General features: G+C 46.2%; 1 protein-coding gene across 1 annotated transcript in view; it reads left to right on the top strand.

Annotated features, from left to right (window-relative positions):
- IGF2BP1 (insulin like growth factor 2 mRNA binding protein 1) overlaps nt 1-16,331 on the top strand; it is a 62,365-nt gene that overhangs the window by 30,581 nt on the left and 15,453 nt on the right. The window contains exons 3-9 of the mRNA XM_037886655.2: nt 7,923-7,971; nt 9,188-9,239; nt 11,119-11,182; nt 13,167-13,448; nt 14,439-14,573; nt 14,918-15,040; nt 16,173-16,308. Coding sequence (XP_037742583.1) covers nt 7,923-7,971; nt 9,188-9,239; nt 11,119-11,182; nt 13,167-13,448; nt 14,439-14,573; nt 14,918-15,040; nt 16,173-16,308 — 841 coding nt within the window. The remainder of the gene's footprint in view (nt 1-7,922; nt 7,972-9,187; nt 9,240-11,118; nt 11,183-13,166; nt 13,449-14,438; nt 14,574-14,917; nt 15,041-16,172; nt 16,309-16,331) is intronic.

Raw genomic sequence — 16,331 nt, 5'->3', positions numbered from 1 at the left:
ACCCGTTGGCTTCTGTGAGAGCTGTGGCATTTTCCATATCTGAACTTTCCTGTCTTCTGAATTGATTCGCACTTTTAAGGCCTTTTATGTCTCGTTTTGACTGGAACTTCCAAAAGAAAAAAGCAAAGGTTTTAAAAGATTTTCTCCCTCTTGGGTCGCAAGGAGTTGATTTGATTTTTCCCCGAGTTCAGCTGAGAGACCTCAGTAAACAGAGTTTTCCAGCCATTTGGTTTCACTGAGCTGGAAGGAAGATGTAGGATTGGATATGGGGCATTCTCAGATTAGTAATATGGATCATTCCAAGGTGAACAGTGAGTCAGATATTTTTCCTTTTTGGGTAAAACAACCCATGGGGGATCCTTTAATGTCATTGGTGATTTAGATTATTTCAGCCAGCGCCTTAGCTGGTGTAAATCAGTGTAGCTCCACCGACTAAACTAGCTGAGGATCTGGCCCATTAAAGGTATAAATTTTGTGTATACCAACATGGCTGCATGTCAGATTTCATATCTTGGATGAAATCCTGGCCCCAGGAAGTCATTGACAGCTTTGCCATTGACTTTGATGGAGCCAGGATTTCATCCTTTGTTCATGGTGAAACCTACAAAAGATTTGTGATGTTGCGGCACCGGGGTTCTCAAACTGGGGATCGTGAGGTGGTTACATGGGAGGGTCATGAGCTGTCAGCCTCCACCCCCAAGCCCTGTGTCACCTCCAGCATTTATAATAGCGTTCAATATAAAAAAGTGTTTTTCATTTATGGGCGGTGGTGGTTGCATTCAAAGGCTTGCTGTGTGAAAGAGGTCATCAATGCAAACTCTTGTAGCAGAATATGGTGGTAGCCTTGTATGGGAAAAATACTGTAAATTGCTTTTGGCCTCTTTTTATTTAGGAACATTTCTTCTTCTCACTTAGAACTTAACTAAACCCGTTCTGAATGTTTATTAATTTACTGATTTAGCATGTAATTAGAGCAAACAATCAATAATGACTAATAATAAGCATCCCCTCTTTCTGGTTGTGTAATCTCATCTTCTTGATCCTTCTTCTTTGACAATTTTGTGACTCTGTAATTCTGGGGCAACTGTGAACAGATCTGAGCCTATTTAATAGTCTCTCTTTGAGCTGTCTTGATCAGCTGCAGTGGGTCAGAGGAGTCATGTGGCATTGGTTCTGCTCCCTGATTGGATGAACACACAAGCACGGCTCATTGCAAACTGGTTCCCATGAATCATGTGGGACTGAAAATTCTGAATGATCATGAAAAGCAAAGGCAAAAGGGAGAGGAATGTTGTTGAAGCAAATGCAGTTAAAATTATGAAGGAATTGTAGTGGACATTTTTTGCACTATTTAACCCAGTTCTATGTGTAATAAAGAAAGTAGATTTTATCCATGGAATATGCCAGCTAAGTGTGATGTGTCAATAGAGGATAATAGCCTACTACTGCTACTAGCTTAACTAAATTAACTCACTGGAATCATGTGGTAGAGGCGCATTTGTCTGAGCTGATAGTTCAAGGCTTTATCCCTGCTGATGACCTTCAGCTATGGGCTGATACAGGAATGCCTTAAAATAAGTCTAATTTATATGCCAACTCTTTGCTAATAAAGTAAGGCGTCTGAGATGCAAAAGCAAGGGAATTTGGAGGCAGAACCGCCCTAGCAATTGCTTCTCAATACCCCCTCCCCCGGGTTTGGCTTCAGTGCGGTTACCCATTGTTCTATAGTTGTTAGGGTCCTGATTCTCCATCTCCACGCACTTTGTGTCGTCGCTTGCAGCTAGGTGAATCAAACCCTTAGTCTTTGTGTAGGCCCTGTCTACAATAAAAGCCTTCTAAACAGAAGATGGGTGGCCCAGTGGTTAGGCTGCTAGCTTGTGATTTGGGAGACCTGGGTTCAATTCCCTCCTTGGTTGTCAACTTCCTGTGTGACCTGGGGCAAACTGCTTAATCGTTCTGTGCCTTAATGTCCCCTCATAAATGGGATAATAGCACTGCCTTGCCTCACAGGAGTGCGTTGTGAGGCTAACTACATTAAAGCTTGTGAGGTGCTCAGATACTACAGCAATAGAAGTGCCGTAGCTATCTAATGCAGCTGCTGTGCCCTGGTGCACGGTGCTGCATAAAAGCAGGGTAGGGCCCCCACGTTCATAAAGTGGATCTCTTGTTACACTGCTGCAGGTTTCCTGAACGCAGAACACGCCATTGTCTATGATAAGATAGATTTGAACAAATTCTGCACCCGGGCGGCCAGTGGATATTTGTCTGGTGGTGTGGAACGTGGGCCAGCGTGGGGGGAGGTTCAGTGAAGCTGCGGTGTCTTAGAACACGCTGGCCGACTTGCTGGCTGGCTGACGCAGTGGTGTAAAATGGTCCCAGGATGGCACTACTTTCCAGGTCATTGCTGGATGCAATTCAGTAAGTGGAGTGGTCGCTCTTGAGCGCTTGAGTCATGTAGGGGATCAGCTACCTGGGAAATCAATCCTCTCTCCTTATACTGCCAAGACAGTTGATTAGCAGTGATGTGCAAGCTAACGGTTTCCTAGATCTGAACAATTGGATGCCAAGAGTTAGGGGTTTCTTAGTCTTGGAGTATTCTGAGCTTTCAAAATCGAGTTGGGTCTGAGTATTTGACCTTTTGGGCATGGTATAAAACTCACCCAAGCATAGAGCTTATTGGAGTGGTGGTTCTGTATGTTACTATTTGAGCAGAACAAACAACTCATAGTGAAATAATTTGATTGCTCTCCATTTTGCCTTCCTTTTGGGGCAGGGTGGATTGATTTAAATCAAAAGTGATTGAAATTGGCAAGCAGGAAACCTTGATTTAAATATCCAATTTTAATCTTGTTTGGCGTATGTACTTTTTAGCTATTTTCCCAAAGAAAGGCTGATTCTCACTGGTTGATATCCATTAAAAACATGTTGATTTGCAACTAAACATTGCCTTTGCATTAAATATTGTACTATTTTTTGCTAGATAGGAGGATGCACAAAATATATACACATTTATTTAAGCAATTATATAGCTTCACATATGTATGTTCTTAATTTTTAAGAATTTTACGTTAGAAAGAGGGTGAATATTACATTTCTTTACTAGATGATTCATTTTTTCCTTCATGAATTGTGTCAAGCTGAATTGGATGGAAATTGGAATTGAATTAAAAATATATAACAGCATTTTAAAATAGTTTTTGTTAGTTAAATAATCTACCTTTAATGTGCTGGATACATCAGAATATGTTTGTCAAAACCTGATTTGTATTTAAAACTAATTGCTATAGGAAACAAAGAGGATCTGTATTTAGTGAATTGAACTGATTGGTCTGGTCATCCTGTCCTTCAAGATTTTAGAATTAGTAGATCTCGTCCTCTTGAACCTCATTTTTATTTATAGATTGAAAAAGAAAAACAAGTTTTTCTGCTTTTTCAGCTTCCAATCAATTTCTCAACTTTGAATGAACTAGTCATTGAGTTGGAGAAGTTGAAGAAACCAAAATGAAGAGAATATTCTCTCTGCACCTGCAGAAGAAGCTACTGCTGTCAAAAGCTGGTTAAGCACTTCAGCAAACTCTCTAGTTCCAGGTGTTTAATGAGTGACTTCTACCAGTTCAGTGGTTTGGCTTTCTTTAAAACATCAGCAGTAAACATGCACCACTTGAATATTATTTTTATTTAATTTAAACGATTTTAATAAATTATAGTAAATTTAGACTCTAATATAGGTTGTCATAATTTCACATTGGATTTTAAATAGGTTTATTTTTTAAAAAGGAAAAATGTATTTAATTTAATGAAAAATTCAGATTAAAAAATGAAGCCCACGCGGTTTTTATTTATCCTGATTTGGGGGACGGTCTGCAAAACTCTCCAGCAAGTTTTTTGGAATTTATTAATAATTCAGAATGAGCCAATCAGATATAACCAATTCCCTTTACTTTCTCATGCTCTCTGAGCTCTGTTGGTTGAAGAGCTCTCAAACACCCTGGTGAATACTTCGATAGATACAGTTACGATTGCAAGTCACACAGTAGGGTTTCTATTCCCTGGATATATGAACATAACCTATATCAGGCTTTCGGCACATTTGCGTGGGCAAACCTAATATTTGCTCTCTGGGAGCATTTTGACTCGTATTTGGTTGGGTAATTTCAAATCAATGGCCAGGCCCCCAGGGTCGGTACACATGGCAGCTTTTTATTGTTCGACATTGAAAGAAAATAAAATCAAAAAGCTAAATGCATCCTTAACTACTCCTGGCGTGCGTCCTGCCTAAGGCATTCAGCACTGCATTTAGCTACATGCTATTCAGCAAAGCACCTGGGACCTGATCAAAGGCCACTGACATCAGTGGAAACGCGGCCGCTTACAGATGTGACGGACTGATATGGCCCCCATCGTATACCGTCAGAGCACCTCACAAGCTTTTGTTCTCATAACGCCCCGGTGAGAGAGAGAGAAGTGCTATTAACACCATTTCACAGCTGGGGAATAGAGGCACAGAGAACAGTAAGGCTGGGGTTGAAAACTGACCGCGCATTAGCCTGCTGCTCACTGGCTGCTCGTGTGGACCCTGCCGCCGCTTACTAGAGGTTCCCTTGCGTGCTTTGACCTACGTCCCTTTCAAATGGCAGTAGATCAAAGCACAGTAGGAAGCTTTTAGAGCGTGGCAGCAGGGTCCCAGACAGAGTGCACGGCACACTGCTTGGCATAGATTAATACCCCAGCTTGCCGAGCATTAACTGTCCATCTAGACAAGTGACTTGCCCAAGGTCATAAAGGAAGTCTGTGGCACAGCAGGGGCTTGAACCAAGTCGTCGGCTAGCGCCATAACCAATGAACCATCCTTCCTCTTGCTGGATCAGCCCCTTAAAGCGTGCGCTTAAATCCCATTGAAGCCTGAATTTGAGCATGAGCGTTAAGGGCTCTGCTGAATGGGGATGGACTCCCAAATTGGACCTGTGTGCTGGAGTTCAGACCACTCACTGAGCATGGGACAACTGCATCCTTTCACCTCCCTTCAGCCTGCGTCACGTCACGCAGGATTTGGTCCATTGTGAGCCACCTTACGATGGTAGGAGGTGATTTAAAAGGATTAAATCTAACCATGAGGGGGAAAAAAACCCCGTTCCTGAGAGTTTGACATTGGGTAACAATCTACGCAACAGTAGTTTTCAGAGGAGCTATGTCTACGCGTTTCACTGCAGTACCAGTGGCCCCAGCCCTCTGCTCCCTTCTGAAGCAAACGCCGGGAAGCCCATTGAGCCCCTCGGTGCTGCGCTCATCTCAGCTGTTTGTGGCAGCTGCTTTGAACAGGTCAGAGTGGGAGTCAGTGAGGTAAATTTGGCTTTGAAATAAAAAAGATTCTTTTCTATTTTGGGAACTCGAGGTTAGGAGGAGCCAAGATGTGACTGGAGAAGTGGCCTGTTATCAACTTGAACGTGTAATTTAAATAAAAAAAATAACTTTTCTCTTCTAAACCATTAAAATTAGAGCACGTTTTATAGTCCCTCCCTCCGACCCCTGTGTAGAGATTCCCCTCAGTCTTGTATGACCTCCAGAGATTCCACTTCACTTACTTACAGTTCAGTTTTGCTCTTGGGATCAGCCTTAGGTGGATGAAATTTTAGTTTTCTGTAGAGATGGGTTCCAGCCAGAGTATTGGGAACCTAGGTCTAGATTCCAAACAACGCAAGCTTTGAGGTATTTGAAGCAGTAGGTTTAGTTTTGGGCCTGTCCTTCATTTCCTTCAAGATTTTCTATAAAATGTATATTGATGGATCATTTTTCCGCTAATTGTACCTTGGATCATATTTAAAAAAAAAGTGTTTAACAGAAATCCAATATTTCAGTGTGAACAGTGAGAAAAGGCAGAAGCGTTTAATAAATATTTCTGTTCTGTCTTTGTGGAAAAAGCCAGATGATGTACTCCTATTAAATGATGATGAAATACTTTCCAACAATAGCTCCAGAGGTTGCTAAACAGCAGTTGCTAAAGTTAGACATTTTTAAATCTGCCGGTTCGGATCACTTGATTTAAAGTGCTTTAAAAGAGCTGGCTGAGGAGCTTTCTGGACCGTTTGCTGATTTTCAATAAGTCTTAGAACCCCGGGGAAGTTCTAGAGGACTGGGAGAAAGTTAATGTTTTGCCACTGGTTAAAAACGGTAAAGGGATGACCCGGATAATTTTAGCCCTCTCAGCCTGACAGTGATTCTAGGCAAAATAATGGAATAGCTGATATTGGAGTTAATTAATAAAGAATTAAAGGAGAGTAATGTAAATTAGTGCCAATCCACATGGGTTTATGGAAAATAGATCTTGTCAAACCCACATAATATCTTTTTGATAAGATTACAAGTTTGGTTGATAAAGTAATTGTTAATGTAATAAACTTCAGTCAGGCATTTCACTTGGTACTGCATGTCATTTTGATTAAAAAAACAGAATTGTACAAAATTAACATGATGCACATGAAATGGATTAAAAACTCTCTGATAGGTCTCAAAATTTAATTGTAAATGGGGAATCGTCATCGAGGGGTTGTGTTTCTAGTGGGGTCCTGAAGGGATCAGTTCTTGGCCCTACGCTATTTAATATTTTTAGTGACCTGGAAGAAAACAGAAAATCATTTAGTGATGAAGTTTGCGGATGACACAAAGATTGGGAGAGTGGTAAATAATAAGAGACAGGACACTGAAATAGCAATCTGGATTGCTTGGTAAACTGGGTGCAAGCAAAAAAATATGCATTTCAAAAAGGTCAAAAGAAAAGTCACGTGTCTAGGAACAAAGAATCCAGGCCATGCTTACAGGAGCGGGGAGATGCTATCCTGGAAGCAGCAACTCTGCAAAAGACATGGGGGTCCTGGTGAATAATCTGCTGAACATGAGCTCCCAGTGCAACAGAGTGGCTGAATAGGGGAATGCAATCTTTGGATGTATGAACGGGAATATCCAGCAGGAGTAAAGAGGTTATATTACCTCTGTATTTGGCACTGGTATGACTGCTGTGGAATACTGTGTTCAGTTCTGGTATTCACAGCTGAAGAAGAGTGTTGGTAAATTGGAGAGGGTTCAGAGAAGAGCCACGAGAATGATCAAAGGACTGGAAAACATGCCGTATTTTGAGAGATTAAAGGAGCTCAATCTGTTTGTTTTATCAAAGAAAAGGTTAAGGGGTGATTTGATCACAGTCTGTAAGTACCTCTATGAGGAACAGAAATTTGATAATAGAGGGCTCTTCAATCTAGCAGACAAAGGTCTAGCAAGATCCAGTGGCTGGAAATTGAAACTAGACAAATTTAGACCAGGAATAAGAGAAGTTTCTAGCAGTGAGGGTAATTAACCACTGGAACAGTTAATCAAGGGTTGTGGTCGATTCTCCTTCACTAGAAGTTTTTAAATCAAGACCGTCCATTTTCCAAAAAGATCTGCTCTAGTTAAAGCAGGAATTAATTCAGGGAAAGACCCCTGGCTTGTGTTATGCAGGAGGTCAGAGCTGATGACCAGAGTGGTCCCTTCTGGCCTTAGAATCTATGAATCCATAATGGCAAAAGCACTTCTGTGTCAGCATAACTGACTCTACCCTGAAGCTTTTTCTGGTACAGAAATGTCATAAAGAAATCATACCCCTCACCAACACTGCTGTACTGGCAAACGTTTCCAGTGTAGACCTGATCTGCATGAGTGACTTTCACCTCTCTGCCCCTCAGTTCTCTGTCTGCAAAATGGCACCAAATGATACTTGTCTACCTTGCCAAAGATAATGTGGGGCTTGATTAACTGTTGCTCATAAAGTGCTTTGGGGCAAACATAAGTGTTAGCATTACTCAGTGTGCCGAAGTGAAATACTTTGAAATGCAAAGGACCTCATTTCAGGCAACAACCTGGGCTTGACATTGATTTTCTTTTTATTTCAGAAGCCGCAAAATTCAGATAAGAAATATCCCACCCCAGTTACGATGGGAGGTAAGTGAAACAACTGAGCAGCCACAGTTCTGACTTACGACATACAAACCTTTTAAATACCGACACTTGATCTTTAGAGCCCTGCAGATCTGCAGATATCGGCTTTATGTCTGCGGATCGCGGATGGATGCGGATCCAGATTTTGTATCTAGAGCCCTGAAAATCTGCGGATATCTGCGGACCGTGTTTGCTGATCGGATGCGGATATAAATTTTGTATCCGCGCAGGTTTCTATTGATCTTGTCTTCACTAGCCTTTTGTACCTCTCATTCATTGGCTGGAAGTTAGTCTGATTTCTTGGGTGACGAACAAACATTTGTACCCTGAGACAAACTTGGGGAGTAGCCACACAAACCTTTTTAAATGTATTAAGCTCCTTCAGTTGGCAACGAATTAACTCAAGGTACAAAAATCTCCGAAAGACATACCCAAATTGTGCTTGGACCACCTTGATGGCTGCATCTTCCATCTCTGTGACCTCCCCAAGTTCTCTTTCTCCTGATCAAAGTGTTGGCTGCTTTTGATGCTTATGAGAAGCTTCACCATAGCATAACTCAGGTGTCAGGGTGCAGTTCCAAATTGAGTTCCTTGGTTTTTAAACCCTGTAGTGGACTCATCCCTTCTAGACCTGAGCCACGGGGCTTCGAGAGCCACAAGTGATTATTTTCGTGCCCAGCTTTACATGCCTTAAAGGGGCCTGGTTTTCAGAAAGTGCTGAAAAGCGCCCTCTGAAAATCTGGCCCCTTTAAAGTGTCTCAAATTGGGCAGCAAGAAATGGAGGTACCCAAAATCACTGGCCATGTTTGGAAATGGTGGCTTTCATACTATAAGCTGGATGAACGAACGGACACCCACCCACCCCTTCTTTGTCTTACCTAGCACCCAGAAGCCCTAACTGAGGTTGGGCTACCATTGTGCTAGGGGCTGTACAAACAGTCCTTGCTTGCCATCTAGACAAACTCAGGGTTGGGGGGGGGAACTGACAAACAGAGAGGGGAAATGACTTGTCCAGGGTCACGCAGCAAGCCAGGGGTTGAGTAAAGAATAGAATCCAAGTCTTCTGACTCCCAGTCCAGTGCCTTCTCCACACGTGTTCTAGAATTGCCAAAGCTAGGCTGTCTGATCACTGGAAACAGGGTTGGATTGCAGATTTGTTTTATCTTCCAGGTCTGGCCAGATGCACCCCATGTAATGTAGTTTCCCCTTCCTTTTCTAGGTTTTGGATGGTTTGCTAGCTCAGTATGGTACTGTAGAAAATTGTGAACAAGGTAAGTAAGTGTGTGGGGGTTCGGTTAGATTATTTTTAAAGTTAGACACTAACTGGTTTTGGAGTGAGTAGAATTCGGTTTAAAAGCTTTTGGGACATAAAGGATTCTTTGCTCAGTCATTTCACAGAGGGTGAAATTCAACCCTGTGCAGAGGGTCACATGTCCGTTGGCCCTCTGACCGGGGCCAAATTTAACTCCGTGCGTCTGACCAGTGGGTTGTCACTGTCTCCTCTGTACTCCTGTGTAACGCCCATTCACTTTCCCTATGATGGTGCACCAGGAAAGATTTTTGAGGCTGATCCAAAGTCTGGACTTGCCAGACTGGATCAGAACCGAGGTCCATCTAGTCTGGTATCTTGTCTGAAAGTGGCCAGCGCCAGATGCGTCAGAAGAAGAGGTAAGAGCCCACAGTAGGCAGAAGTGGGATAATCTGCCCCCCTGTATTCAGTCTCTGCCTGTAGACCTAAAGCAGGAAGTTTAATATTCCCTCTGGGATGTTAGTTATAACTGTGGTTATTCTTGTTACCCATATACACGCCAAGTCGCTTTCTGAATCTTGTCATGTTCCTGGCAAATCCTCAACCTGTAACAGGACATGGTGGTGGTGGGGGAATGGTTCGGGTTAGAAGGGAGCCTTTCCCTTCTGGTTCAAATCTGGTAGAGACTAAAACTCCTTGGAGTAATGATGGCTTTTCGATGTCCTTTATGAAACGAGTTGGGTTGGGCATCTCTATTCCCAGTGGCCAGGTCCCCGGGGTGTAGGATGCATGAGCAAAGAACAAGTTTTAGAGGCCATTCCAGGAGAGGTGTCAAGGATTAAATGGCTACAGACGCCGATCTCTCCTCTAGCTTTACGCCTTGGTACAGGGGTGGCCAGCCTGAGAAGGAGCCAGAATTTACCAACGTACATTGTCAAAGAGCCACAGTAACACGTCAGCAGCCCCCGATCAGCTCCCGCGCCGCTCCCGCGCCAGCGCCTCCCACCCACTGGCAGCCCCGCCAATCAGCGCCTCCCCCTCTCCTTGCGCACCTCCCGATCAGCTGTTTCGTGGCATGCAGGAGGCTCTGGGGGCGGGGTGGAGCGAGGGCATAGCAGGCTCAGGGGAGGGGGCCGGAAGGGGTGGAGTGGGGGCAGGGCCTGTGGCAGAGCCAGGGGTGGAGCCGTGAGCACCCCCTCGGGGCACATGGGAAGGTTGGCGCCTGTCGCTCCAGCCCCGGAATCGGTGCCTGTACGAGGATCCGCATGTTAACATCTGAAGAGCCGCATGTGGCTCCGAGCCACAGGCTGGCCACCCTGGCCTTGGTATATTGCTGGATAATGTGGGTTACGCTCCCCTCTTTCCCATCCTCCCCCACCTGGGCCAGCGTGTCCCGAGCGACAGCAGTCCATGGGGGTTCAAATCCCTATTAGCAAGTTTGTATGATAAGCCCTCGATAGTGGGTCAGGGATTCAACCCAAGAGTGCTAGAACTAAAATCGTGGCCCACTACTGCTTGAACAGAGCAGTCCAATGCCGTAGCTGGTTGGCAGTGCGGCCCAGATCCTCCCAGATATTTAGGCATTGAAGTCAATGGGATTTAGGTGACGATCAGGGCCAAACAGACTTACTTATTTACACGGTGTAACTATGAGAAGGAAACAAACACCCTCGCTTGTTTTAATGCGAGTTATACTTGCTGCTTACGCTCTACCGTGTCTGGGGCTAGAGGACTTCAGGGCTGTCAGTCGGGCCCTGAAAGCTACTGGAGAAAGGATCTGGGGGGGTTCTTAATTTTAAAATGTAAGTGCTTTTATTTAAAAAGCGGCCCTCGAACCGATGGCTGAAACCAACCAGCCCTTCTGCGCCACTCCCACTAATTCATGTGTTTTTTTATCGAAGTGAACACAGACAGCGAGACGGCCGTCGTCAATGTCACCTATTCAAACCGGGAGCAGACCAGACAGTAAGTGAAATTAATCTGCCCCTACGCCCCGTGCTCTTTTCAGGGTAACGAAGAAGGGAGTTGCTTTTGTCCAAACAGAAAGCCTTCCCCGTCCTGGCCCTGCCAGGATTTTGTAGAAAATGGCATGGCCAACCCCAAGCATTCAAAAATCAAGTGTCCGTCCCTCCCCCCACCCAAAATCATGAGTTTGGATTAAATATCATGAGCCTTTTTAAAACATTTGGGGTTCTTTTTCTTTGCCTTCTGGTCTCTGAGCCTTTAGCGGCACTCAGGTTAGGTTTTCAAGTTTTTCTATGCAATCACAATGGCTGAAAACGTACTTATTTGAAAGAAAGCTGAGATTCCTTACCTAATCACAGGACTCCAGGAGCTGGGGCTTTACAAATGTGCCAATGATTGTGAGAGTTAGCGCCTCTGAGAGAAAAATCTATGGTATGAATGAGTTTTAAATTGCCCCTGATGAAATGACAGCCAAACGCGACTTGATCATTTTGCACAAGGATGATTCCGATTCTGAATGGCTTGTTGATGTGATGTGAATTGGGATCTTGCAGCTGCACAGATTAAATTTCCCTTTTGCGATGGTACCACAAAGATGTGTTCTGTCGAAAGCCCTAAAAGAGAGCGATTGATTCAGACCATTTTAAGTTTTGAGTTGAAACAGGAGGATTTCATAGATTTATAGTCCAGAAGGGATCTTTAGATCAGCCAGTCAGACCTCCTATATAACACAGGGCATAGAATGTCATCCGGTTACCCCTACGGTAAAGCCTACTAACTTGTGTCTGGCTAAAGGTCATCTTCCATAAATGCATCCAGTCGTGATCTGAAGACATCAAAAGATGGAGAATCGACCTCTTCCCTGGATAATTTGTTCCATTGGTTAATCTCCCTCCCTTTTCAAAATCTGTGCGTCATTTCTAAGTTGAATTTGCCTGGCTTTAACTTCCAGGTGCTAGTTCTCGTTACGCCGTTCTCCCCACTTTAGTACCTGATATTTTCTCCCCACAACGGTCCTTATAGGCTGTAATCGGGTCACTTCCTTATCTCCTTTTTGAGAATCCAAACAGTCTGAGCTCAGTAAATCTCCCGCTGTACGGCATTGAACATGTATAAGGAACCATACACATCTGGTACAGAGCCATTTATAGGGGACGTTTCACTAGCGTGAGCAGATAGTGAGTGTGAAAAATTGGGACACTTTTTTGGGGGTTTGGGGTGGGTGCATAGTTGCCTATATAAGACAAAGCCCCTAATATCGGGACGGTCCCGATAATATCAGGAAGTCTGATCATCCTACGTTTCACGGGGGTTGGAGTAGCAAAGACTTTTTGGATAAACCGGGGTTCAAATTAACTGGGGAAAGCGAGACACTTCCACGTGTTCCGATGTTTGAATGAGAGCTGGGTAGACGGAGTTGTAGCATGGACGGTTCTTGCTTATGCTGGTAGTGCCATCTATTGGTAGCCTTGCGAACCTGCAACCAGCTTTTTAAAAAAAAGAGAGAGAGAGAGAGAGAGAAAAATCGATTAAAAAGTAGGCCAGAATTCATCCTTGGGGCAGCTTTGGGGGGTGGGGGGGTTATACCAGGAATGAATCTGGCCCCTTTTTGTGTTTTCATTCCATAATTTGGATTGATGTAGTCCTCAAGCCAGAATGATCAATTTAAACCCCGCCCCCCCCAATCCACTTACAAAGCCTGACTGCGGTGAGTTCTGGTGCCTTCTGTGGTGTTGGGGTCTGTGCCTTTAAGGGCTGAACTTAGACAGACAGAGAGTCTGGGCAGGGGACTATGAAGGTCGTATTGTTATGCCCAGACCGTTGGAACCGGACGCTGGAATAAAGCGGCGCTTTTCCAAGCACCTTTTGCACTGAGTGATCTCTGAACATCACACCTGATGCAGCAGGGAATGAATGGCCAGGAGAGCCAGTGAAGAGACATAACCGGGGATATTCTCTCTTTCTCTCTCTCTCTCTGCACCAGAGCGATCATGAAACTGAATGGGCACCAGCTGGAAAACCATGCACTGAAAGTCTCCTACATCCCCGACGAACAGTCCACGCAGGGGCCAGAGAACGGGCGGCGGGGTGGCTTTGGCACGCGGGGGGCCCCCAGGCAGGGCTCGCCCGTCGCTGCAGGAGCGCCCGTAAAGCAGCAGCCGGTGGACATCCCACTCCGACTCCTGGTGCCCACGCAGTACGTGGGGGCCATCATCGGCAAGGAGGGGGCCACCATCCGCAACATCACCAAGCAGACGCAGTCCAAGTGAGTCCTGGCCTTCTCCTCCCGCCTGCCTGCTTCCCTGTCCATCCGTCTCCTGCTCCTAGTCTGAAAGGGCTGCTTTGCATGCTGTCGTGGGGGAGGAGTTCAGAGCACTGGCCGTGTGGGTGTAAGGGGCTGGATTTTTCATGGGGGGAGAAGAACTGGTATTATTAAGTTGTAAGAATTACCCCGGAGCCTCCAATCCTCCATTATCCCCACCCAGGCTGCATCTGTCTCATCCATCCCTTAGCAAAGGGAGACAGAGACCGAACAGCTCTTCCCCTTCCTCTCCTCCCCCCCCCCCGGCCACCCACCTACAGATGTGGGCTGTGCTGGCTTGAACCTTCCCATTTCTTTCCCCTCTCCTAGGACATCTGGTTGTAACTGGGGTCCCACCCTGCCCCTGCAGTGTTCTGAAACAGCCTGGGTCTCCCATTCAGAACCATAGATTTTTAAAGCCAGAAGGGATCATTAGATCGTCGAGTCAGATCTCCTGTCTAGCACGCGCTAGAGAATTTCACCAAGTTACTCCTGCACTGAGCGGGTTTGACTAAAGCACGTCTTCCATAAAGGCCTCCAGACTTGATCTGAAGACATCAAGAGATGGAGAATTTACCTCTTCCCTTGGTGGTTTTTTCCACCCTCCCTGGTTAAAAATCGGTGCCTTATATCTAAGTTGAATTTGCCTGGCTTTAACTTCCAGCCATTGATTTCCATTATGCCTTTCTCCAAGACAGCCTTGAAGTCTAAGAATTCGAAGTCTAGATTCTGATCCGTACTGCCCCAAGCACTTGCTCCAGGTTATCCTGTTATTGAGCGAACCCAGCACCATGCTGTTCTTGACCCAGTTCTGGGCCTCCCTCAAGAGAGGGCTCAGATTTGGAGAAAGATGAGCCTCGCTCGCAAACAGGGATTCAAGCCATTCGAAGGTCACAGAGCAGGATGCCCCGTGTGTGTGTATGTTTCACTATTGTGTGTTTTGTGCCCATGCAGAATCGACGTGCACAGGAAGGAGAACGCGGGAGCAGCGGAGAAAGCCATCAGCATCCATTCCACCCCCGAGGGCTGCTCGGCGGCCTGCAAGATGATCTTGGAGATTATGCAGAAGGAGGCAAAAGACACCAAGACGTAAGGCTTTCAGCTTCCTCACTGGGAAAGGCAGTTCCCAGCCTGATACCTTCCACACTTTAGGTGTCAGTTTCTGTACGTTAGAAAACTAGCCCCGACAGGAGACCAAATGGGAGGTCTTGACTCTCCCCCACACGTGAAGTCCGTTCTGGACCTTGGAAACATGGGGCCTGATTGTGACTCCCTGATTCTGTGCTGGCAATGCAGCCAATGGGCTGCTCGAACATACCCAGCTGCTCCCTAAAGGATCTTACCCCATGGGCCTAGCAAGTCCCCACTTGGCCCCACCCACTCCCCACCTCTGCCGTTATAGGGGGGTTTCATTCCTTTTCCTCTTTCTCAAGAGCTGACGAGGTTCCCTTGAAGATCCTGGCCCATAATAACTTTGTGGGGCGGCTGATCGGCAAAGAGGGGCGGAACCTGAAGAAGGTGGAACAGGACACGGAGACGAAAATCACCATCTCGTCGTAAGTCTCTCTCTCTCCTCCTCCCGGAAACGTTCCCAAGCAGCGCTTTTAGGCTGGGGGGTGGGTTAAAGGAGCTGAAGAGAGTTTGTCACCCAACTGTGACAGACTGCTGAGAACCAACAGCTGATCCAGGACTCTGGTCCCTGGAACTCCAGTTAGTTTCCCTCGGAGATGGCCTGATTGAGGAAAGGAGGGGCTAATTACCAGATCAGCCTGGGCTGAGGAGAGCTAATTACCCCATTCACTGGGGCTGTGTCTAGACCCTTTCTGCAGCGTCCTGTCGCTGTAGTGAATCCACATTCCCGGGAGGCGGTGGCTCGGTCGATGGATGAATTCTTCCGGCTACCTAGTACTGCCTATGCCAGGGGTTAGGTCGGCTTCACTGTGTTGCTCAGGGGGGTGGATTTTTCACACCCCTGGGCGATGTAGCTGGGTCGATCTAACTTTTAAGTGTAGACCTGGCCTGGCAGGGGAAGAGGAAACCAGGAAGGAAGTGGGGGGGGAAGTGGGGGCTAGCAGTACCAGAGTAAGGGCAGTGTCCGGGTGGAGAGATCTCTCCCCTCTTTGGGGAGAAGGAGATCGTGAAGCTGAATGACCCTGTCAGTAGAGTTGTTGCATTCATATGGGAAGTGGGGTGAGCGCTATAAACAACGGCATGGCAATACCTACACACGGGAGCATCATTTGTGGGAGGGGGAACAGGAGTGGGGGCGCACACGCTGTTACACAGCTCTCATCGATTGGGACACCTGTTTGATTCAGGCCCCCTTAACTTCTCTTGAAGATCTGAGTCCCAAAGGGTTCATTTCTCTGCGCATGCAACTGTAGCCCACTGGTGCGCGCGTGTGTGTCGCGCATCGCCCTCGGTACCGATCCGCAGAGGATGCGAGTCTGTGGCAGCCCCATCTGGGGAGCTGTAGCTCTTAAGTTCAAGCAGTAGCCGCTCCCGCTCTTAGCTTTGGAGGCCCCGGGTCAATCCCGGATGGCGGCTGCTGCATAAGGTGAGTCATGAAGCCCTGGCTGTTGCATCAGATCTGCGCAGGGCCGCACAGGTATTGCCATGCCGTGGCAGCAGTGAATCGGGGTTGCCGGCGGCACCCTCTCTCTCTCTGATGGCTCCCCCCGCTCCCAGTTTGCAGGATCTGACTCTCTACAACCCTGAAAGGACGATCACAGTGAAGGGCTCCATCGAGAACTGCTGCAAAGCCGAGCAGGAGATCATGAAGAAAGTGAGGGAAGCTTACGAAAATGACGTGGCTGCCATGAGCGTGAGTGTCAAAGAGGGCCCCTT

The sequence above is a fragment of the Chelonia mydas genome, chromosome 27, assembly GCF_015237465.2.
Source record: "Chelonia mydas isolate rCheMyd1 chromosome 27, rCheMyd1.pri.v2, whole genome shotgun sequence".
NCBI lineage: Eukaryota > Metazoa > Chordata > Testudines > Cheloniidae > Chelonia > Chelonia mydas.
The sequence above is the reverse complement of the archived record's forward strand: the minus strand, read 5'-3'. Positions and strand labels throughout refer to the sequence as shown.